General features: G+C 52.7%; 4 protein-coding genes across 4 annotated transcripts; 3 read left to right on the top strand and 1 right to left on the bottom strand.

The window, feature by feature from the left end:
* Window positions 1-1624: 1624 nt before the first annotated feature.
* Window positions 1625-3820, bottom strand: IUM83_04334 (Major Facilitator Superfamily (MFS); the record flags this gene model as incomplete). The annotated part of the gene is made up of 3 exons (XM_067928404.1): window positions 1625-1839; window positions 2156-3503; window positions 3587-3820. 3 exons carry the CDS (start codon window positions 3818-3820, stop codon window positions 1625-1627), a joined length of 1797 nt encoding a protein of 598 aa, XP_067792558.1.
* Window positions 3821-6830: 3010 nt separating this feature from the next.
* Window positions 6831-7472, top strand: IUM83_04335 (Cation Diffusion Facilitator (CDF) Family; the record flags this gene model as incomplete). The annotated part of the gene is made up of 1 exon (XM_067928405.1): window positions 6831-7472. One exon carries the CDS (start codon window positions 6831-6833, stop codon window positions 7470-7472), a length of 642 nt encoding a protein of 213 aa, XP_067792823.1.
* A 241-nt stretch (window positions 7473-7713) lies between these two features.
* On the top strand, window positions 7714-20699 carry IUM83_04336 (putative DNA-dependent protein kinase catalytic subunit; the record flags this gene model as incomplete). Its single annotated transcript, XM_067928406.1, has 9 exons — window positions 7714-8121; window positions 8207-8329; window positions 8414-8643; window positions 8710-8887; window positions 8964-9108; window positions 18418-18560; window positions 18625-18770; window positions 18837-19240; window positions 19312-20699. The coding sequence occupies 9 exons, from the start codon at window positions 7714-7716 to the stop codon at window positions 20697-20699; spliced, it is 3165 nt and encodes a 1054-aa protein (XP_067792824.1).
* An 843-nt stretch (window positions 20700-21542) lies between these two features.
* Window positions 21543-24289, top strand: IUM83_04337 (Importin subunit beta; the record flags this gene model as incomplete). The annotated part of the gene is made up of 3 exons (XM_067928407.1): window positions 21543-21582; window positions 21669-24045; window positions 24130-24289. The coding sequence occupies 3 exons, from the start codon at window positions 21543-21545 to the stop codon at window positions 24287-24289; spliced, it is 2577 nt and encodes an 858-aa protein (XP_067792652.1).
* Window positions 24290-24425: the final 136 nt, after the last annotated feature.

Here is a 24425-nt window from a genome sequence, read left to right on the forward strand (position 1 = left end):
CGTCACGACGTTAGCAGCAAGATTGTTGTTTGCCTCACTGAAGGAGAAACTCATTGGCGAAGAGCTCAGGTCGACAAGGACAACAAGTCGTGCATCTGATAATCTGCAAGAATTGAGAGACAATGAAGAGGGTGGCGTGGATAATGATCTTCCGGTGGTCAAGATAAGTTATCGACTACCCCCACCGATTCCGTTCTGGCAGTGTAGTATGGATTCTAAGCAGCCACCGTGCCTCCGATTGCCTGCGTTCAGTGAGAGGTCGATATTTGTGCAGTTGGCAACACAATTGGCTGCACAAGACGCTTGCCAGTGGAGACGTGAATCCTCGCAACCATTTGAAGCGATCCCTATATCGCAGACATTCCGAGTTCAGATTGAAAAGTCTTTTAACTTACCCGGTGAAACTAGTAAGGATGTCGAACACAAGAGTTGGAGTCAGCAGCAGTCGGATGAGGATGATGACGAGCAGCTCCAGCAACCGTCATCAAAGCAGACCACGAAGTACTTGCAACTTTTCGAAAGCGTTGCTAGAGAGGTTCAATCGCCAAACTTTCCGCTGTTTAGGCCGGTTGAGTCGTCCCAAAAGGTTGAGCGACCACGTGTCGGGGCATTGACTGGTGACCTCCGCTCAACGCTTCAGCTTGACATCAACTTAGAACTCTTTTCGCCGCCAGCATTGGCCCACTCTCAAATGCGAATTCCTCAGCTGCTACTCTGGTACTTCGGCTTCGGCCAATGCCTCGGTATTGCGTGGCGGAGTAAGATCCTCCTGCCGCTTCAATTTCTTTCGAGTGCGTTCTGGAAAGAGCTCGCTACCCCCGCTGAACCAGTTACTGTTATAGGAGGCAGCGACAATCGGACGGCTGCTCGATCAGCGGCTATTCGTGCGATTCGAGACGGACTATTCTCCATTATCCCAAGCCGATGTGTTTCACTTTTGAGCGGCAACAATCCAAGTCTCCGAGAACGGCTTTCAGACTTGGATGTCAACTACGTCGTCAGGCTGGAACGCCATGCTGTGTATCCTGGTCTTCGCCAAGACCGTCACGACATATTCTGGAAAGTTGTGAACACCTTCACATCTCTCGAGCGGCGTATGTTAGAGCAATTCGTCAACCCAGATCGACGAAATTACATGAAGCAGCTCGAGGTGACGGCCGGCACTCCACCGGTCTTCGCTCTCGAAATCGCAGATGCTTTGGCTGACGGCCGAGATCACCCGGACTCGTGCTACCCCGTTGTGGTACAGATTAGTCCGCACTCGAGTCGACTCCATCTGCCCGCCTACTCTTCGGCACAGACGCTGCGTCACAAGCTTCTGCTCGCCATGACGAACATCCCTTTCATGTAGCAATTCTCGCATTCCCACAGATGCTTTTCGAGTAAAATCCAAAACATCGAGTAAAGCATTGAGATGAATGATACTTCTGGTATTCTGCTTCCGAACTACCAGTTCCGAAGCACACGGCACAAATTAATTTCTCTGTAACCACAGTATTCCTACCTGAATGCTCTTCGCGCAGCTCTCCAGCGTGGACTAGGGCCTTTACTGTCAACGGAGTCATCCGACCAGTCGACCGTCAACTTGGTGTAGCTAGAAGAGCGTTGGCAGCTTTTGTGCTCATCAAAGCTCCGCAGCTACAGGAGCTGTCTTCCTTGTCGCACCGTAACGAGTCTCGAGCACCGCCGGGTTGTTCATCGGATCTTCATCGGACTGCGCGCGGGAGCGTCGTCCACCGGGGGCGCTGAGTACCCGGCCGTTGCGGCTGTCTTCGAAGATCAGGAACAGCGCCAGCAGCAGCACCAGAACTGCCATGCCCAGCAGAATCAGCACGTCCGCTGCGCAAGTACCCCACCAACAGGTTGCCGAACGTGGCGCCGATCATTCTTCTTGCCATATTAGTTCTGCTCGCCATGGACGGACACGCTTATCATGAAGCAGTGAATATATTCCTTTGGTTTATCTTGTTCTAACGAACTAAATACATGTTACAACAATGAATAGTGCTCTTCCGAGCCTCAATAGACGCTTGCATCTCGCAAAACGACTTGATTGTTTCCGTGATTGGCAACGACTTCAGCCGCTCACCAACATGAGTCCAGCTCTAAGACCAGAGGCTGATCTAGACGAACAGACACCACATCTAAGCCGCACGTTCGCCGGACAACGGAGCCGTCTCCCCGTTCGCGCTGTAACGAGCCTCGAGCACCGCCGGGTTGTTCATCGGGTCTTCATCATCCACGGAAAGCGTGCGAGATCGTCCACTGGGTGCACTCAGAACCCATCCGTGGCGACTGTCCTCGTAAATCAGGAACAGCGCCAGCATTAGCACCAGAACTGCCATGCCCAGCAGCATCAGCATGTCCGCGCGGTAGCTGCCCGTCTCATCGCGCAAGTACCCCACCAACAGGTTGCCGAACGTGGCGCCGATCGCGTCCGTGATCTCGACGATGCCGAACGCCGTGCCGAAGCTCTTGCGGCTCACCGAGTTGGGGATCGCGGCCATCAGGATCGTCGGCGTGAACGACAGGCACATCGAGATCATCAGCATCGACACCAGCGGGTTGATGTCCGTGAAGATCATGAACGTGTAGGCCAGCACCGACAGGATGGCCGCGAGGATAATGAGCAGGATGCGTCCGCCGAACTGGTCGATCACGAGGCCGATGAACGGCGCGAAGACCACGAACAGGTGCGAGACGCTGCTCACGACGCCGGCCTTGACGACCGAGTAGCCGTACCGCTGGAAGAGGTAGCTGGCGCTCACGTTCTGGAACAGGTGGAAGACGTTGATGAAGTTCACGTGCAGCATGGCGATGATCCAGAACATGCGCGAGAAGCTCTGCACGTTCTCGCACGAAATCTGCTTGGCGTGCGCGTGCGACTTGCGCCAGCGGTGCTTCTGGCGCTTCTTGTCGGCGTAGTCCTTGAGCCAGTGCAGGCTCGGGTCCAGCGCTTCCTCGCTGATCACGCGGCTCTTGACGATGCGCTTGAGGTTCAGCGTGTAGTGGCACACCATGACGCCGACCACGGCCGACGCCACGCACACCAGCACGCCGTACCACAGCGCCTGCACGTAGCCGCCGAAGTAGAGCGCGATGGGGGCCACCGTGGCCTTGGCCAGCATCTTGGACACGTTCGTGATGGCCACGCTCACGCCCATGGCGAACGTCAGCTCCTTGTTGCGGAACCACGACGCGATGAAGACGCGCGCGCCCACGACCACGCTGCCCTCGCCCACGCCGAAGAACACGCGGCCGAAGAGCGCCAGCCAGTACAGCTTGAGCTGCATGCCCAGCGCGAAGATGGCCTGGCCCACGCAGATCCAGACCAGGAAGAAGCGGATGCTGCGGTGGCCGCTCTTGTCCATGAGGCGGCCGCCCAGCAGCGGCAGGAACATGCTGGGCACCGACACGGCCGACAGCAGCGCGCCGTACATGGTGTTGGAGATGGGGAAGTCCTCGTCGTCCAGCATGAGCGGCGCCAGCGACGACAAGCAGTTCTGTGTAGCAGTAGCAGCAGCAGCAGCATACACATCAGTTGAACAAGTTCCGAAGGCCAGACGTGCGTCAGTACGCGCCTCACCTTGACGAAGTGGCCGCCGAACGGGATGCAGCTCATGAGGATCAGCAGGTAGAAGCGGTGGGGCGGCGACGTGGTGCGCCAGAACTGCCAGGCCGGCGCGCGGTGCAGCGGCGAGCGCGGCGGGGTGAGGCCGCCTGCGTCCCCGCCCGAGAAGGACGCGGGCGCGTCGAACACCAGCGGCGTGTGCTCGGTGGGCTCGGCCAGCTCCTGCGAGGACTTTTGCTTGGGCGCCATGGCGGTCGACGGACTGGCGGCGTGCTGGCGGTGCTGCGGCCGAGCTCTAAGTAGATCACGCTCTGTAGCACGCGCTGCGATGTGGTGTCGGGGCTGCAAAAGCAAAAGTGGCCGAGGCGGGGCAGAGACCAGGGGCGCTTAAGTTGCGCAATGACCGGCCAGGCGTGGGTGGGACTCGGGCGATTGCGTAATGAGGCGGTCTGGCCTGCACGCGAGCTCTGGGGGAACGCCTCACCTGGCAGTTAGCGGGATCTGATTGTGCGACGGCGACGGCGGCGGCGCGGAGGCGACTGGCCGCCGCCACGCGGGGCTCGGGCGAGAGACGACCAGGAGTTGACCTGGGATCGGCCGTTTTGGCCTCCAGCTTTCCGTTGGTCGGCTACCTGGTAACTGTATGCTGGTTTTGGAGCTAAAGTTGCCCGATAGCAGGCGCGTGGGCGTGGGCGCTGATTGGCCGCTGACACGCGCGCCCCCTCTTAAACCGATTGGCTACACTGCGAGCGCCCGCCTGCATCCTGGCCCCAAAAATAATTGCCTTGCGCTCACTATGAGGGGACTCCGGTGTGGTGCACACCACATACGTATGCAAATTGCAGTTGCAAAATGCACGGCCGGCAATGCTGTGAGAGCCAAGCTGCTTCAATGCCAGTCGCTGCAGTACAGTATCTTCTCTCTACCATCGTCGGGCTCCACTCCGACTGGCCGCTGGCTCTCGCCCGCGCCGCGTCTGGGTCGCCGCGGCGTGTGCCAGCAGCCAGTGAGCGGCGCTGGCCAGGAAGGCGACCCGGTCCTGGCCGAGGTGACTCGGCTCGGCAGATCGGAGCCATTGGTTGCGTGAAACGGTTGACTGCGGGACCCGGCGCTGAGTCATCCGTCGCCCAGATATGGCGACGCGGACGAAATCTGAGCCCGAATCTGGTGGTCGTCAACCGGCCCTTGATGCAAATCGCCAGCCTTTCGGCGTGTTGCCGACGGCGAAGTGGCGAAGTGCCCGGATCAAATCACGCCGCGTTATATTTACGTTATGACATATTATGTACCAGGTCGCACGTGTTACTGGTGAAGAGGCTGCAGCCAGGTTGGTTTGCTGACAGGTGCGTGCGGCAAGCAAGCGTGCTGCAAATCGAGTAGGTCTGAAAAAAGGCAAGTTGAAGTGAATTAATTAATCAAGCGAGCGAATCAAGTGAGAACTTCAACTTCAGTTGGAGCGAGGGTCATGTAAGTGTTCGAGTCATACAAAGCGATGCTAGGATAAGTGGTCAGCGCGGTCGTTTGTGTTAACGCCGTCTCAGGTGGTAGTAGATGAACGGGCTCGCATTCCAGGCCTGATAACGTGCAGCACCCAGCGGTAGCGCAACGACAAGGTCGTGCTACCCTAGCTTGACGAAACCCAACCAAGACCATCCACGTCGCAAAAGCGCTTGTGTTCCAGCGATAGCGGACGACTGGAAGTCAATCAACCAAACCGCCGGAATTGTTTCAACACCACTTCGATCGGCCCATTTTTAGCCGTGAGTTCAACCACACACAGCACCGATCCACTCCGTACAGCATCGAGAGGCTGCTGCTTGACGTGGCTCCTTCGCCCATGTTCGCAACAACTCTTCTCAGACGATGCTGTTCTGGTTGAGCCTCCGCATCGCATCCCGCTGAGCGAGAGCACCAAGCGCGCCAAGCGGAAAACTGCAGCTAACATGTGTCGGCTTGTGTGCGCCGAGGTCGTCGGAGGATCCCTGGCTGGCAGCTTGGCCGTCATGACGGATACTGTGCACACGGTGCGGGTTTCTGTATCTCGCTGTTTGCAATACGCTACCTGCCACCTGGTGGCCCACACTCAGAGCTCGCAATCGGGTACCCGAGCCCGGGTAAATTGCTTACCCGGCCGGGTATACCCGAAGGTGCGGGTACCCGAAATTATCCTCGGGTGGGTTGCGGGTACCCGAGTCTATCTGTAATGTTGCATACAGTACAACCGCTTGCCTTTGTTATAGATATAGCCCGCTTCTCCGTGCTATTTTCATCCCAAGAAACGCCTGCGATTGTACAAGACGCTGGGAGAGTACCAGTTCTTTCGGTGCTTCACCAACCCGGTCGACTGTATCATCTACTAAACCGTGTGCAGGCCGTACTCGCTCGCACAAAAAGCAGAAAACAAGTTCCGCTTCATTCATTGTGGGTGCTGCAGACTTGTGCTCTTCGGACGAGAGCGATGACGGAAATGCATCATGCGTAAATCTTGATGAGCAAGAGGAGTTCGACAAATACATGAGCTGCTCCTTAGGTAGACACGACAAAACCAATTGGAATGGTGGAACTCCACAGGTAAACCAGCATATCCGAAGCTTGCGATGGTGGCAAGGGCGATACTGTGCATTCCGGCGTCAAGCGCCGTATCGGAAAGCAGTTTCTCCACTGCGGGAACCGTAATGTGTAAATCGCGGAATTCCCTCAATCCATCGATGCTAGATGATATTCTCGTAGGGAGTTCTAATAGCGATCTCATCGACTGAGAGTAAAGATGAACTCACCATATATTGCACATTTTGTTTTGAATGGCTCTGTTTGTATATAATGGGCCGGGTAAAGTTCGGGTACCCGAACGGTGCTGTCGGGCGGGTGCGGGTACCCGGAGTGAACAAGAGGAGTGATCGGGCGGGTGCGGGTAACCCGAAAATCGCATTTGCGAGCTGTGTCCACAATGCGCTTGAGCTTTGGTGATCTGGGTGGTCACAGGTGTGCTCGTGTACGCCGCGGTGGGGCGGCTGCAAGACTGCCTGAAACCTCACCCAGAGGAGCACGCCAACGGCAAGCTCATGGTTATTGTGGCTGCCATTGGACTGGTCGTGAACCTGGTGTTAATGCAGATATTGGGTTACGGCGACGAAGATGGTAATGGCGACGAAGTTGTACAGACTCAGCGTCGCGGTGATACTTTGTCGGACAGCTTTGACCCTGAAGATAGTTACTCGACGGACTGCCTGCACACAGCCCCGCCGAAGGACTATACGTCATGCAGAGCGATCGGGACAACTGGTTTGGAGGCGATCTGGAAGTGGACATTCTGGAAGAAGAGGTGCCGAAGCCCAAGAAGAAACTGGTGAGTCTCAACATCGGAGCTGCGTACACCCACGCGCTGGGCGACTGCATCCAAAGCATTGGCGTGTGTGCGGCTGAAGCACTAATCTGGTACACCCCGGAGTGGCAGATTGCCGATCCCATTGCTACCTTCCTCTTCTCGGTGCTGGTAATGCCCACAACGATCGGCATTGTGCGCGACAGTATCCACATTCTGATGGAGGGCACGCCTGACGGCGTCGATTTCGAAGAGATCGAGCGGGGGTTGCGTCGCTGCTCCGCTGTAGTGGATGTCCACGACCTGCACATTTGGTCGTTGAGCGCCGCACAGTCTTCACTTAGCGTCCACCTGGTTTCGGACGATACGGAGAGGGCACTGCACGCCGCCCAGCAGTACCTCGCGTTGAAGGGCATCACTCACACGACGATCGGCGTCGTCGACGCTAAATACTCGCGACTGCAAGTCCCACCTGAAATGTGGTCAGATATCCCCCGCACGCCTAGACTAGTCGTACATACACTGTGGTTTGCTCACCTAGTTGCCAGCATTTCATCCTATCGAATCCTTTATACCTAAACTTTTGCTATTATTCATGTTGCTTCGCGACACAGTGAGCCTGAAAGCAATGTGAGTGATTTTGCCTGACTAGCAAAAGCTCTGTACCTGAAACAAAAAAGGCGCTATTTCACTACTTCGAAGTACAAATTTTGTAGAGAAATATTTTTTTTTATCCAACCACCCAATCTTAGAAAAACCCATCCTTTCTTAGCCCACCGGAAATCAACCCATTTGCCGATCTGCCAGTTGAAGCAAAGTGATGGAGAGCAAGGTGGGTGAGCGGCTCGAGGAGCTGGCGGCCTTCCTGGCGCACCAGCACGCGCTGGACAGCGTGGAGGAGACGCTGGGCCACCTGCAGACCGAGATCACGGACGCCATGGTGCGCTCGCGGGCCTCGGCGCAGCGGTGCACGATCCTGCTCTTTCAGAGCGCCGAGCCGCCCAGTCTGCTGCACTTCCTGGCCGCCAGCGCCGACTTCGCGGACGACGCGCGCAAGAGGGAGATCTCCGCGGCCAGAGGCAGCGTGCTGGAGCTGCTGGCGTCCTTCCTCAAGGCCTATGGGACCCACCGAGCGCTCACGAAGCAGCACGTGGTGGACACGTACAAGGCCTGCCAGCAGACGGCGCGCGCCGACCCGTTCAACCGCGTCAAAGCCCACGCCTTAGAAGTGAGTAAGCAGGTCTATAGGACTAGTGAGAGGGGAAGGCAGGTGTTCATTGTATTATTGTTTTTGTCGCCGTGACGTCGCTCAGGTGATCGTCAATGTGCTCAAGTACGCGGACACCCGAGTTTCCAAAGACGACATTGAGCCCAGAGCCTACGTGGACAAGCTGTTCTACGACATCAAGTTCTCCAAGGCCACGCAGACGGCCAAGGTGCGGGGAAGTCTGTTGGGTGTTTTTTTTTAATTGTATTATTTGTGGTGGTGGATTCACTTGACTTGTTACCTCGCTGTGCAGGGACAAATGCTGGAGGTAATTGGCCATTTGGTGGAGAAGTTTCCTCAAGACATGGAGGATGCGGCTACCCCGTTGCTCGATTGGAGCGAAGATGCACTGGAGAAGCAGTTCTCAAGCAACGCCCCCGAGATGATGATGGTGAATGGACTACTGTTTGCACTGGCTCGGCTGCTGGAGTGCGATCCTGAACGTTACATGCGAGATGAGGGCCTACGCAAGAAAATATACTCGTGAGTTGTGGTATGTGCATGTGTTCGAGGTGGAGTTGACTAACGTGGGCAATTGGCATGGTGCAGGTATTTGCTGACAGTTTTTGCAACGACAGTGAGTGGAAATCTCTCACGTTACCACGTGACAAACTCGTCTGAGATTTTTCTAGCCAAGCACGCGCAGTTATTTCAACAAGAAATTGGTCCGAATGGCTACGTGTGGTTTACGTACATGAAGTTTTGCTGTATGAGTGGGAACAAAACGGTACGTTTTAGTCCTTCGGGCATAGTCGTTGCGTTGATTCGCCTAACGACGCTATACCACTTTTTGCATTGACCAGGTCAAAGAGCATGCGTTTGTGTGCTCGAATGCTATTTTCCAAACCTTGGATTCGTATATGGTGAAAACAAAAGATGACTCGCGGAAAAAGTGCTTTAACAAGATTTTGAAAGATGTGCTTCCGATAATAAGCGATTCTGCCGCTGGTACGTCGATGATGGCGTTCGCAGTTCAATGTCTTGGGTGGCTTGCTCGATCTATCTACACATACCTCAGAGCAAAAGGCTATGGAAAGATTGAAGATAAACTGAAAGCATTTGGCGAGACCCTTCTGGCATTGGACACCAAGGCGACAGCGTGGAGATGGCCACTTGTTTCTCAATATGTGCAATGCCTGGGGCATTTCGTTCAAGAGGTACTGCTTGTTGCATATATAATGCAGTATTTTTATCAGCACTAACCTGTGGTGCATACTTTACTGCCATAAAGCGTGGTGATGTCCCGCTGGATGAAGGCTATGTCAAGTTCATAGGGGATGTGTTATGCCACCTGATGGCAGCTTATCCTCAGTGCCTTTGGAAGTCGAAAGTGGTGGTTCACAAGTCAGTTATCGTGATATTTGCAGCGTTGGCAAAGTGGACCGTGATAGATTCTCTCGTTGACCAATTTGTACTTCACACCTTAATGCTGAGCATTTCAAACGTCACGGATCCGGACCAAGCGGTGAGGACAACATACTTATGGCGTAAGTTTGATTGAGAAATGTCCTGACCATTCCAATTTTGTTCCACACGACAGGTTGTTTATCACCCTGATACGGGCGAGTTGGTGACAAATCTTTTATACGATTACGAAGGTTTCTGGTTGGCCTTGCTTCGTCGGCGTACCAACACACTTACAGATACACCGATCAAGGCATCTTCGAGTAGCGACGACGTCGAAATGAAGGAGCCCACGGACGCCGGGAGAACTTTGCAAGCGATCATCTTCGACTCCACAGTAAAAAATGTCGTTGATATCGTTAATCAGCTCAATCTGTCTTACCAGTTTGATCTGCAAACAACGAACAACGGGAAAAATACGACTGGATACACGGTAAGTCCGACAAACCTGCGATACTGACTCTCACGTTAACCTATTATACTTTTGCTGGTCCATAGCCAACTGTTCCACGTGACCACTCAATTATGCTTAATCTGACGGAGTTTGTTGAGAGGGTTCTCGGAAAAACACCAAGGTTGCTGATACACCCATGGGTACGCCACCCTAACATGCGAACGACTTGAGGATACTATTTAATGGGATGATGTTGTTGATGAAACAGATTTTCCCTCTGATGCAGCAAGTGTTTGTTTTGTCTTCCAAGTTACCCTTGGTTTCCTGCTTTTACCGAATTGCAACGGTCCTAGTTACGGCAATGGACGAACTGAAATACTTCGATCCACCACTGTGCTTCGACGGTTACAATGCTGACCGTCAGGCCCGCTTTCGTGACGATCTTACACGATTCCTTCAAGGGGTGTGTTCGCAAGCGCGCTTTTACCAGGATGAGTTGCTTTTGACTAGTGCCAAGTTTGTTTTGGCAGCACCAATAGGATTGGTGGCTCTACAAACCCTGGTATACATCGTACGATCAATCTTGGAGCTCGGCAGATCTTATCTCCCTGCTGCTATCGTGGCTGCTACAGTATTGGAACGATGGCAGAGCCATTGCCCTGACAAGCTGGAAGAAGTAATATCGGAAATTGTGCCGCTGCTCGTAGCCTATCTGGACCAAGAAGGGTTTCGTGATGAAGACGTATCTTTGGTGAAAACAATGGGGGCGAGCAGATCGATATCTGATCCTAGCCCAGAATCTGACCTCACTCAGTTGCAGCGCCGTATTTTGCTACTTTTGGGAAAGTGTGGCGGGAAAGTATCGCTATTGATAAGCGAACCACCTTCTGTTGTAAATGCTAGTGGTAGTATGGGGTGTATATCGTCACCATTCTTTCGGTTGGAGCTTCAGCTTAGCGAGGTGCCATTGTCATTGGCGATGGATCCTATTATATCGCACCTTGGAGACTTGGCATCCCGTAGTTCTGTCCGACGGGTGAAAACAAGTGCGTGTGAAGGCTACCACGCTCTGGTCTGCTATTTGTGTGGTAAAACAACGGCGCATCCACATGGAGCTGGCAAGAAAACAGTATTTTACGATATGTGGCGAGGGATATTTGCACGTGTTGTGCGTTTAGCTATAGATCCAGAGAAAATTTGCAGATCACTATTCGAACCACTGCTTTTCCAGTTGCTACGTTGGTTGGCATCGAATAGCGACACATTTCCGTTTGAGTACGCATGCATGCTCGACGAATTGACCCGTAGTTTGTCGGATCCGGAAGCTGCTATCCGTACGATAGCTGCTCGGAGCATTGCGTGTCTTCTCTCACTGGCACTCGAAGAAACGTCAGCTCAAGTTAAGGCTGAAGATATCTTCGAGAGAGTTTTTTCGCTGTGTCGTCATCCTGGTGCTGTCCAGCGAAGTGGGGCTGCCGCTTCTATTAGTTACTTCCTTCGCTCCGTAAATGACGAAGATGGAGCAGTGCTGACAAAATTTGCTTTGCCGTGCCTGAAAAACCTTTTGTATGCCGTGCGCTTGTGTCATTCTGATGCTCGGAATAAGACCGATGTATCGCGAGATGTGATTTCGAAAGCTGTTACGAAAATTGAACGTGGAATATGCCGCTTCCCGCAGCTCTTTTTGAAGGAGAAGAAAACCTCGCGACAGATTGCTATGATTGAGGGAGATAACCTTCTTCAACAAATGACTATTTGGCTATTTCAGCAGGTTGGTGCGCGCGAAGTTCTCTATCGACGTTTATGTCGGCAGCTTTTTATGTCTTTTAGCGCATTGATGTGCACATCGAGCTCAGAATGGATAGGCAATTATGCGTCAACGCACGGAACGGAGTCTGTCAAAGCCGTACTGACACCGATGAGCTCATTGGTTCATGCGCTACCCGACTTGACAGTCGAGTGGCTGGAGCAACTGTCTGCATCGCTGGACTGTTACGTTTGGTGTGTTAAGTTGCTGGGGACCAAGGCAGAGGACATATTTAAGCTTGAACCGCTAAGTTCGCGGAAAGAAAGCATAAAACGAAAGCACACTTCTGACACGGCAGACACAACTGAACGCAATTGTCAGCCGGCACTCGCGTGGGCAATTGCGATCTTTTTAAAGCAAGGAAATCCTTGGGATGACTTGTCCGTGGAAACACATTGGATCGACGCATATGCATCAGTTTTGGCTTCGTTATGCAACTGTATCAAGTCCTTTATGCACTGCGGTAGTGATATTCTTCGCGATATTACAGACGTGGATAAGCAGCCGTTTCGATTTGCTGTGACTGAGAAGCTTGTCCAGGCAATGTTGCATCGCCCTGATACTTGGGCAAATGATGCTAGTTCGTTTGATGAAATTGAAGATTTCTGTGCTGGTGTGGTTGTCCGAAGCCAAGACTGGGCCAACCAAGTGCAGGAGACAGCGGATGCGTTACTGTCGACATTACAGCCTTGTCTTGCTGACGTGAACAGCAATGAAAGTTTTGCCAACCATACAAGAACCATCCAGTCGCTTACTTTCTTTGGGAGCAAGGTATGCAATCTTAGCTGGAAGTCATACCGTTCTTAACATTGTTTTTTAACTGTCTTTTTTGCTTCGCAGGTTTTGAGTATTCATCTCATAAGTTTTCCCGAGGCAGACAAATACGCGCCAACGTTTGCTCTCGTAGCAAAGAAAACAATGCAGTACGGACAGTGTTTGCCTGACAGCTACGCCTTGACTGTTATGGCATTGAAGGCTGCAACTGCATGCGGTTGGAGGATTATCGACGTGTTCGTGAACCTTGCTGATCGACAAGTATACGGACCAGTGCGCAATGACGTAGTTCGCTTCATTCCTACGCTTGCTGTGTGGAAGCGGTGCGCCAGCGAATTGGTTTCGTTGTCACTGGAAAATGACTACGTCGTCAACGTTTTGGCCGATGTCCTACATGAAGTAACAAGCTGCAAAGTCTACGCAGCTAGATCGGCAGAGTGGGATGCGTTCACTAAAACTTTGGTGGTAAATATCAAGCAATTCATCAAGAATTTGGAGGTTGTCAACGATGATACACAGCGAACGCTTTCACTGCTGCAAGTTCTCCGCTCCTTTTTAGAACTGTGCAAACAGTGCTCCGAAAATCTGATTGAGGTTGTCCGCATTGGACCGATTCCAGATATTCGAGATGCCATAATTGGTTTGCTTAAGCAGCGTGGATGCAGCTATTTGGTGAAAGCCGAGATTTTGCAGATGCTGTCTTTAATGGGACCCACTTCAACTTTGGTTACTGATGAGCAACACAGTTCAAGTCCAATTCTAGAGTCTCTTGTGGCGTTCGTTTTTGACGAGTTTCCAATCGTCTCGACAGATGTCTTGCGCGGATCGAAGGATTTTGATGTCTTCCAGCTGTTGTTTTTAGAGCTTCTGAGCGTGATTGAATGTAGCAACTCGGTTGCATATCTCAAAATCATTTACCCAAGCCTGAAGGAAACAGGAAAACACATTTTCAATGCAGAAATTAAGCGAATGTTGGCAAGATTTTCAATCTCACTTGGTGGTAGTTTGACGTCTGGTGACACAGACAGCACCGACCGAGTCCGGCTACAACTGGGAGAACTCTTGGATGTATTACTGGACCCGACTCTAGAAATCGCCATCCGAAAAACACTCCTAGAGGAAGTCTTTACGCCGCTAATCGAGCGCCAAACTGGCAAAACATTACAACAGTTTTATTTGATGGAAAGTACGACTAAGAAGTCAACCATCATTGGCGTGCTGGCGGCTTTAATCTCGACTTCGGCTGAAACCACGTCTGGGGGAAGCCGTATAGGTGTGTTTGTGGCGTTTTCTTTGGTTGAACTCATGTACCGGCTAATGGACCCCGAAGTTGTTCGAACCGATGTTAATTCAGCTTTCTTGGGCCATAAAAATGGCAAAGGCCGCGAATTTACAATGCTAGTGTGCAAATGCGCAAGCAAAGTTGTAACCAAGGCATATGGAGACGCTGACGAACTTATTCGCTTGGCATGCTGTGCAGCTTATGCTTGTCTGCTTACCGCCGTATCTCGAACACAAAAGCAAGAAAAGTTCTTCGACCAAATTTTGTTCCAGCCCGCACTTTGGAGCAATATCCTAGACCCGTTACGTGAATACGAGCTTCGGGCCGAGACCGAAAAACTTGCTACAATTCCCCTTTCAAGTTTGTCTGCTGCTTCACTTCAAGTCCACACTGACCCCGCTACTGCGGGAAATCCAAAAGCAAAGCGAAACGAATCTGCCGCACTGCAGTTCTTTACGGCCAGCAGTTTGAGTGTGGATGTGGACACTTTGGGGTCAATGACTGTGCCTTTGGATATGGATCTAGCAGCTGCTGATTATCAAAACGTTGAGATCGAACTTGATGATCTCAATCAGCATCCGTGTATGATCCCACTGCTGCGCGTGCTGGTGCAAATGAAAGCCGATTTCGGTTCTAGTTGGGGTGAAAAGGCCCAGCCTGGTTGGATGAAGAAAATATTTGATGTGATCGTCAATCCATCGACTGGTCTGAACGTGCGTTTGTTCTTGGGAAAGGTGGTGCTGAATATCCCGGACGTATTTGAGATGTACGCGTCGTGTTGGCTACCTGCGGTGATGGAGACGGTTCTTGACGCAACTAATGCGCAAAAGGTCCCCGAATTCAATTACCTTTTGCGTGATTGCTGCAACCTGGTGCTGAATAGTTGGAAAGATATCGAAATATCACCTTCCACGACAGCCGACAGATTTGCTAATGAGTTAATCAAGTTCTGCCCAGATCGGAATAATATGATTCGAGATAGTAATCTGCTGTTGGTAACGGAGTTGATAGCTCTTTGGAAGAATTCGGTGAATATCAATACGTCCCTTCTGACGAAGTATATTAACTCCGATGAGGACGACGCAAGGATGAAGTCTTCAAAGCAATTTACTGCACTTCAAATTGTGAGCGCATTGATGAACAGTGGACTAGCAGCTACTTTACTATGTGAAAATGAAGGGCAAACGGTTGAAGATGGGATTTTACTGGTGATGAAGAGCAAGACAGCATCACTGTACACCCTGGCAGCTGAAGTTGGTGGACTTTTTTCACAGTTTGCAGATCATTCGCACCGCGAAGAGTTCATGTGCAAGTTGCAAAACTTAATTATCGGCTCGTATAACGATGAAGATTTTGGCCGCTTCCTGGCGCTGTTACGCAATGCGTCGATGCACCATCCCGAGATAATCGATTCGGCGATGCTTCAGCGTCTATCGTTCGTATTGCCGAAGAGTGTATCAGTGGATGCCTGGGCTATGCTTGCTACCGAATCTTTGACAAATGCAGCAGGTAACGAAAATGTTGTCAAGGATGTATTTGCTCATGTGCAGTCTGTTCTTGAGCGCTTTCTCGCACATCGGCATGCTGGAGTGCAACAAAGTACTCTTCGAGCTGTGTCACGTCTTTTGGATCATTTGACCACTTCCGAGATGGAGAGATTGGTAGAAAATCCATCCGAAGGTGGTCTCAATATGCTTGGATATTACGAAACGCACGAGGTTTCAGAATGCCGCGAGCTAATATTTAACGTTGTCAAGAAAATGTACGAAAAGGATGTGTCACCTCAGATGAAAGCTCGGCTGAAAGCTTCTTTGCTACGTGGATTGTGCGACCCGGATGATCTGCGCAGAAAGGAAGCTTTTGAATACTGGAACAAATCTGAGTGTATGATGGGGTCCTGTAGTGACCGGCTTCTTGCGATCTTTGGTTCTTTGTACTCCCGAGAGTTTGACGACAAATGGGTGCTTTACGCTGCTAATTTGCTGATTGGTATGTCAAAAGAGAGCGACGCATTTGAACGACCTTTGTTCTCAAGTGCGTTGGGAGGTGCTGAATACACAGAAACCAATATTGATGCGACTTGGGAGGCGACTACTCAGTCGATGACACCGCTGTTTTCCGTGGAAGCCGACGTTTTCAGTGCCCGACAAAGTCCAACGCAGCAAACGCCAAATGCCGTTTTATCGCAGATTAGTGGGTCAACGATGCAATCCCAGATATTTACTTCCATTTCACAGTTGCCAGGTAAGCACGCGTGTTTTTTGCCATACAAACTGATACATTTCTGAGGTAATCTTGTTAATACGTGATAATTAGCACCGGTTTCACGTACACCAAGGCAGAATATTGGGGAATTGACAGGTTTACAGCAGCAACCTGGGCGAAAACGCTTTTCGAAACGACGGGTTACTGCAGAGAACTCGTCCGTGAAAGATCCGTCGATTTACGACAAAAAAGCGTCAAAACGGTATTTCCAAGATCAATATGCTTTACTAAAGAAGAAAGAAGAAGCCCAGGTGACCCGAGAACGAAAACAGCGACAGGGCCTTGTTTCAATTAAACGAAGATACCGCGTGGGCGAGTTTCCAGATATTCAGATTTCACAGCAAGATATTGTGGATCCCATCATTGCACTCTGCGAGGTCCACGCTGAAACATCAAGTCTCGTCTTCGGTGCTCTTTTCTCGTCGATTGTAGCAACCCCGCAGTTTGAACAGTCCGGAAACATATCCGAGCTAGCGGAAAGGCTGGAGAAGACGTTGACCCTCTCCAAGGCATCCCCTGCATTCGTTGGCTGTGTTACATCAGCTTACTTCGCTAGTATTGTCAAAAAGCCTAGTCTGTGCGAAATACTAGCTGTTTCGGCGAAAACGCTAGGGGAAGCTGGTTTATCCAGCGGAAAGTATCACCTCAGTGAGCTGACACTGGAAGAGCAGCTGCTTTATAGCATTCAGCATAACGATAGGGTTCTAGACCCATCATCCCACGAATGGGTGACTACAAGTTGGGACCTACTTCACAAGCTGTTGAGCACAGTGCACAAGCGAAATTTCCTGATCGCGTTGTCCATGGCATGTACCACGACAAACGAGTCCAAGCTTGCACTTCAAGCACAACTGTCTGGAGACCTTCCGCTTGCTATCGCGTCGTATAAGAAGGCCGAAAGCATGTTGGCTTCTCAAATGGAAATTCTCGACGGTGGAAGCTCTCTTGCCACCGAGACAGATGCCACGCGATGCCGTTGGCAGCGATTTAATTGTTTGGAAACGTTAAACAATTGGGACGCACTTAACAACGAGCTTGTTGATTTGACCATGGAGGACAGTGATTTTCTGTGGAAGCAACGTGCACCGTATCTGGAACAAGGTGTTGGACATTACATACGCTCATGCTTAGGTCTCGTGGAACGAAGTGGCAGCGCTGGTGTGGCGGCAGGCCTTCACAGCTTTCTTAGGAACACAGCTCACGATTCTATGAAACACGGGCTTATTCAGTCGAAATTTCCGGTAGAAGTTTGCCTGTCGTACCTTTCAATGGGTGACAAAAACCAAGCCCGTGTGAGTGTAGAGACCTTTTACAGCACGTTCTTGAAAATATGGAGACAAACTAATTCAATGGCGTCATCCTCTCGGCTGGAGTTGATGCAGTCACTGTCGTCAATAGTGGAGATTGATGAAGTATTGCTACGCTTCGGTGGCGATTATCAAAACCTTCGCAAGAAGGAACACGCTACTATGGATTTTATTGATGCATGGAGAAGATCACCTCCTTTAACAGGGGAGGACGGTATGGCTCTGTGGTCTCAGCATGCCATGGTTCAAAATACCATCGCCGGCCTTCTGCTGGACTACGGACAAGCTGAAGGTAATTTATCAGACGAAATGCGATCAGCTGTTCTGGGGATCAAGAGTAACGTAATGCTACAATATGCTAGTGCAGCAATATCGTGCAACATTTTAGCTCTGGCATCGAAAATGCTGAAGAGTTACCGCGAACTGTGCAATACCCATCAGCTCCCTAAGCTTAGCGTGCATATGGTTGAGGTTTTCGTTTCACACGTGCTCAAATTGGTTGATCGCCAAGAGCACCAGTCCGGCAAGGATGGCTTGAACCCAACTGCGGTCAAGCTAATCACAAGATACTACGAAACAGCGACGAAAATGTTTGACAACGTGGACATTATAAACATGATGGAGACTGCAAATGTGAATGATCAAGTGGCCATGGGTTACTTGGAAGCAGAATCATTTGCCAGTGCCGCAGGATTTTATGCCTCAAATGATATTGACGATAGCCTGAAGGAAGAATACTTTTCGCGTTCGCTCAACATGTTCAAGGTTTCTTGCGAGCGCATTGCCTCGACAGCTGATTCAAACGAAAAGCGAGATGAACGAACTTCAACTGCATTTTTGAGGTGCCGGTTGACCTTCATTGAGTTTTTGAACGACTTGTTGTTCAAGCAGAAAATGGAGAAGCTCAGCAAGCTGACTGACAGAAAAACGCTGGTAAAGCTTCTGGCTGAAAATATTCTAGGAGGGATGGCTGTTGGAGATCGCGAATGTGCACACTATTTCCCTCAAATATGCGATATGATAGCGCCTTACCCCGACATTGTGGCTGAGTTCGAGCAGCACGTCCTGACAAAGGTCCCGCTCTGGACATGTCTACAGTGGTCAGCCCAGCTAATGGCCTTGTTGAATGGCCCGATCGGTAGATCGATTGTTGCGATTTTAGAAAAGGTATGTTCTGCCAGTTCTTTGTTTTCGAGGCTCTCTTTTGTAACCATCATCGTTGTTCATGCAGATGGCCGAAAAATACCCGGTAGCACTATTCTACGACTTTATGGTCACATGCAGGTCCTCATTGAAGTCATTCAAAGTGGATTTGCATCGTCTGGAGGTTCTGCTAGCCAATTCAGTGATGGAAAAATTCGTCGCCGCCTTACGATTGTACGTCTTGTTTCTTGTTCAGTGAATTGGTATGATGGAAAACTAACCGTTGTTTCGTCTGCGTAGAATTCACCACCCAGAAATTCGACTGAAGGAGGGACTAAGAGAGATCGCCAACCTTTTAGAAGACAATCGAACATCGGATGCAAAGCACAAAGTAGAGCTCCTGTGGAAAGACTGCTTCTCGCCAGACCGCCCACTACTGGGAGCTCAGATCGGCCGCTATAATCGCGACTGGAGTCAGAAAGCTAGGCGGGACGTTGAAAAGATAATGGGCAAAGACGGCTCCAAGCTGGCAGCAAAAAGTGTCAATACCGCCCGGGAATGGATTATGAACCACTTTAGTGTCACCCCTGGCAGGTATGGTATTACCAAAGATATGAAGGCACATCTCGGAGATTTTGCAGAATGGCTGGAGGAGTTCGACCACTCGAACTGTTTGTTGGAACTTCCGGGACAGTACACGGCATGTAAGTTTTCATGTGGGATTTCATGTTGACTACTGTTTAACTCACATAGTGATTGCATCTCCGTGACACAGATTGGGGCCCGCCAGATCCCTCTACCCACATACGGATCTTAAGTTTCGACTCGATGCTTGGGGTGCTGGCTTCGAAGCAGCTACCGAAGAGATTGACGCTACGCTGCAGTGATGAGAAGGACTACACGTTTCTTGTCAAGGGTGGCGAGGACTTGCGCCTTGATCAAAGAATCGAGCAGCTCTTCGGCGTGATGAATCAAATTCTCGAAGCAGACCCCCGGTGCCGTGACCAGATGCTCTCTCTTATTACATACAACGTGATCCCAATGACCCAGGAAATTGGGATTCTCGAGTGGGTGGATGGGACATCAACGTTGAAGGGAGTGATTGAGGCACAGCTGCAGATCGACGATCGCTGTACAGATCTCAAAAGCAACAAGAGACAGAAATTGGAACTGTTTAACACCACAGCAGCGAAAGCGTACGAAGCCTTTCTCATGAAACAGCGTGGAGCGAGCTTCAGTGCAAAGGTTGTTGCACCTCGCTCGAAAGACGTGGTGGAACAGTTCGCAAAAGTGCAGGCGATGATCCCAGGCGACCTATTGCGGCGTCAACTGCTAGGGTTGGGCTCAAACTTTGAAGCATTTTTGCTGGTTCGAGATCGCTTCCTGAAGTCATTGGCTGTATTCAATGCGTGCTCTTATGTGCTGGGCATCGGGGACCGTCATCTGGATAACTTCCTATTTAATCTCTCGAACGGGTGTGTGATCGGAATTGACTTCGGAGTTAGTTTCGGTGCTGGCGCAAGTATCCTCCCTGTCCCCGAGCTGATCCCTTTCCGGTACACAAGACAAATGGACTTTGTTTTCCAGCCGTATGACGGTGCAAATTTACTAGCCCAGGAGATGCAAGCCGTGTTTGACGCTCTACGCGCGAAGCGACAGGTCGTGGAAAGCGTAATGAACGTTTTCCTCCACGAACCACTGCTAGATTGGCAGCAGTCTACCACGACGCACCAAAAGGCACTTTTTGAGGTAGCAGAAGGCGACGATCGGTCAACTCTGCAGGACAGTGACGTCGAGATGGAGGATGTGGAGGAGGTCACCCCCACCCGGGCGTCTCGGTCAGGCAAGAAATCGACTGCATCCCCCGCTGGCTCTGCCGCTGCTACAGCGTGGCTGCCGGATGTCAAGATTGCGATCGCGCGGAGGAAGCTGGAGGGTGTCTCACCCGGACTGCTGTTGAAAGAGGAGCTGTCCCAGAATGCGCATCTTAAGCAGCACATCAGCAAGTTCCATGCTTTGGTCGACGCTGCAAGCAGCAGTGAGAACGACACCCACGAGGTGGCGGCAATGAGTTCGCTATCGCAAGCACAGGAGCTCCTGGCGATGGCTACCGCGCCCGACTTGCTCGGCCGCACATTCCAGGGCTGGATGCCGTGGCTGTGATTGCAAAACGGACGGCAAGGATACCTATCGAATCAATGGGCAGGTAAGGTGTTCGTAAGAGCAGTCGACCAGATAAGTTTGTCACCCAACGGCTCTTTGTGCAATACACTCACAGCGTCAACGGGGCCTCAGTCTGCTACTGACCTGCTCAGGGTTCCTGGCACGCAAAGGACCTCCATACATACACCCCATGCACGAAACCGAGAACCTGGCAGTGCTAGACTGCAGTACCAGGAACAGCAGCTTTCATGTCATGGGTTAAAGAGGAAGAAGGACGCAGAACGATCGAGTGCACAGCTGCATCAGCCAGCATCACACATCTACAGCTCTGGGTGGTGGTGGTGGCGACAACGGCCAAGCTCAAACACGTAACCACGACGTTACAGCTGGGGGGTTCCACTTCAGCCCACAACGGATCGCTCGCCAAAGGATCCGTTGCGGACGCTGCCTTGATTGACCGCGCATTGTTGCAGACGGAGGTTACCATACCACGCACGCCGGCCACGCACGCAGCGTTGTACAGTTTTTCCGGGACGTAGCGCGCGGCTTCAGGTCCCGAAAAAACCTGTGCAATCGTCGGACCAATCACAGCGTCGAATTCTATTTCGACCACTAGTATCGTCCTTCCGTTTCGACCAATCCGGTCGCGCGAAATGCTTGGCAGGCCCGAAACGACCGAAACCCCTCGGTCCGCCTTCTCGGGCGCTTTTCCCATTATCCATCCACGCGAGACGAGCCCCAAGCGCGAGCAGCCGGCCTCCCGCCCCTCCGCCGATCCCCCTGTACGCCGCGGCCGCCCGCCCCCCCTCCCTCTGTGCATTCCCCCTCCCTCCCCACACCGCCATGGACATCTCCGCCGCCCTCCTGAACACCCAGAGCCCCGGTACGTCACCACGCACTAAATACCAGTTAAGTAACCCAACGCGTTAGGGTTGACAAGATCTAACGAACCTTAACTGATACGAACAGACCTGGCGCTGCGCAAGCAGGCCGAGGAGTTCCTGAACAATGCGCTGCAGCAGCAGATGGGCCAGTTCATGGTGACGCTCGTGCAGGCGCTGGCCTCGGAGGAGTTCGCCGTGGTGGGCCGCCAGGCCGCCGGCCTGTACCTCAAGAACGTGCTGGACGCCAAGGACGACGCCCTGCAGCAGCAGAAGATCAACGCCTGGATGGCCATGGACCCGGCGCTGCGCACGCAGATCAAGGACGGGTCGCTCGGCGTGCTGCAGTCCAACGACCCCGTGGCGCGCCACACGAGCGCGCAGCTCGTGGCCAAGATCGGCAGCATCGAGCTGCCCGCCAAGGAGTGGCCCGCCCTGCTGGAGGCGCTGCTGCAGAACGTGACGGGCGGCAGCGAGGGCTGCATCCACGCCACGCTCGAGTGCCTCGGCTACCTCTGCGACGAGCTGGAGGAGAACGCCATCGACGAGCAGGACACGAACCGCATCCTCACGGCCATCGTGGACGGCATCCGCGCCGACCGCCCGCCGGCCATCCGCCTCGCCGCCGTCACGGCGCTGCGCAACAGTCTGGAGTTCGTGAACGAGAACTTCAAGCGCAAGCAGGAGCGCGACCACCTCATGCAGAAGATCTGCGAGGCCACGCAGTCGCCCGACCTGCGCACTCGCGTCGTGGCCTACGAGTGCATCGCGGCCATCGCCACCATGTACTACGAGTACCTGGCCGAGTACATGGAGACGCTGTGCAAGCTCACGTTCAACGCCATCACGAGCGACCAGGACGAGGTGGGCCTGCAGTCGCTCGAGTTCTGGTCGTCCATGTGCGACGTCGAGCTCGACCTGATCGAGGAGATGAACTACGCCGAGCTGGAGGGCCGCACCGACGTCATCCCGTGCAACTACTACGTGCAGACGGTGCTGAACACGCTCATCCCGCTGCTCACGGAGACGCTCAAGAAGCAGGAGGACGACCAGGACGAGGACTCGTGGAACCTGTCCATGGCCGCCGCCACGTGTCTCGCGCTGGTGGCCCAGGTCGTCGGCGACGCCTGCGTCGACCTCACCATGACGTTCATCACGCAGAACATCGACAGCAACGAGTGGCGCCCGAAGGAGGCTGCCATTATGGCCTTCGGCTCCATCCTGGACGGCCCCGACTCGACCAAGATCGCCCCGCTTGTGCGCCAGGCGCTTGGCTTCCTCATGGGGTGCATGAAGTTTGACAACATCCTGGTACGCGACACGACGGCCTGGACGCTTGGCCGCATCTGCGAGCTGCACTACGGTTGCATCAGCGGCGAGATGCTGCCTGGCCTGATGCAGCTGCTTCTTGAGGGCCTGGACCAGGAGCCGCGTGTGTCCCACAACGTGTGCTATGCTATCCACAACATCGTGAAGGCTTTCGAGGAGTCAGAGGCGGCCGCGCACATGCTGACCCCGTATTTCAACACGCTCTTCGACAAGCTGCTTGAGACCAGCAACCGCCCGAATGCCACGGAGAGCAACCTACGTGGCTCGGCGTACGAGGCCCTGAATGTGCTGGTGCAGGCTGGCGCCGATGAGGTCAACGAACACATCATCCTGCGCCTCCCCGTGGTGTTGGAGCGCCTGGAGCAGAGCATCAAGGTCCTGATGGAGAACCCGGACAGCCTTCACGACGACCAGGCTGGCCTGCAGGCGTTGCTGTGCGGTGTGCTGATTGCTGCTATCCAGAAGCTGAACACTGACATTGAACCTCTGGCCGACCGCATCATGCAGGCTCTGCTGCAGGTGTTCTCCACCCGCAATGCTGCTGCTGCGGAGGAGGCCTTTATGGCTGCAGGTGCACTGGCCAACGTTGTTGGGCCCAAGTTCGAAGTGTACATGCAGTACTTCGGGCCAGTGGTGCTGATGGGCCTGAAGAACAGCGAGGAGTACATGGTTTGCAGTGTTGCTGTGGGTGTCGTGGGTGACCTCTGCCGTGCCCTGGAAGGCAAGATCCTGCCGCTGTGCGATGACATTGTGGCTGCGCTCATCGATATTCTGAAGAACCCGATGCTGAACCGTTCGGTGAAACCGCCGGTGCTGTCTTGCTTCGGTGATATTGCGCTTGCCATCGAGGGTGAGTACGAGCGCTACGCTGTGTCCTCGCTCCAGATGATTCTGCAGGCTGCGGGCGCTTGTGGATCTATTGCGACGGATGACGAAGAAGTGGTGGAGTACATGAACCAGCTTCGCGAAAGTGTGCTGGAGGCTTTGACGGGCATTGTTCAGGGACTGGGCGCTGCCAACAAGGCCCCCATGATGATGGAGTGCGCGCCGCAAATTGGTGCCTTCCTTGCTACTTTGGCGAACGACCTTGCGACGCGATCGGACGCGGTTACCACCGGCGCGGTGGGTTTGATTGGGTGCGTAGAAGTTTGCATTGTCGCTTGGGATGCGCGTGGTTTATTAATCTGTTGTATGCTCTGTGTGTGATTATGATCTATAAGTGACATGGGCCAGGCGATGGGCAAGGCTGTGGAGTCGCTATTCCACCAGCAGTTTGTTGTTCAGCTTGTGAGCGAGTGCGCTAACAACGCACAGAACCCGCAGGCGCAGCAGCTCGCTGCATGGACGCAGAAGGTGATGATGGACCTGCAGGCGAACTAAGCTTGGTTGCCCTCGGCTTTGTTCTTCCGTCTGCGCGGCTTTTGTTGTTTGCCTTCTGCAAGCACTAAGCTGGTGGGCGGAGGAATTGAGTGAGCGTAAGCCAAGTGTTTGATGAACCTGCAGGTGAACTACTGTA

This window comes from Phytophthora cinnamomi (genome assembly GCF_018691715.1).
Source record: "Phytophthora cinnamomi strain GKB4 chromosome Unknown Contig33, whole genome shotgun sequence".
NCBI lineage: Eukaryota > Oomycota > Peronosporomycetes > Peronosporales > Peronosporaceae > Phytophthora > Phytophthora cinnamomi.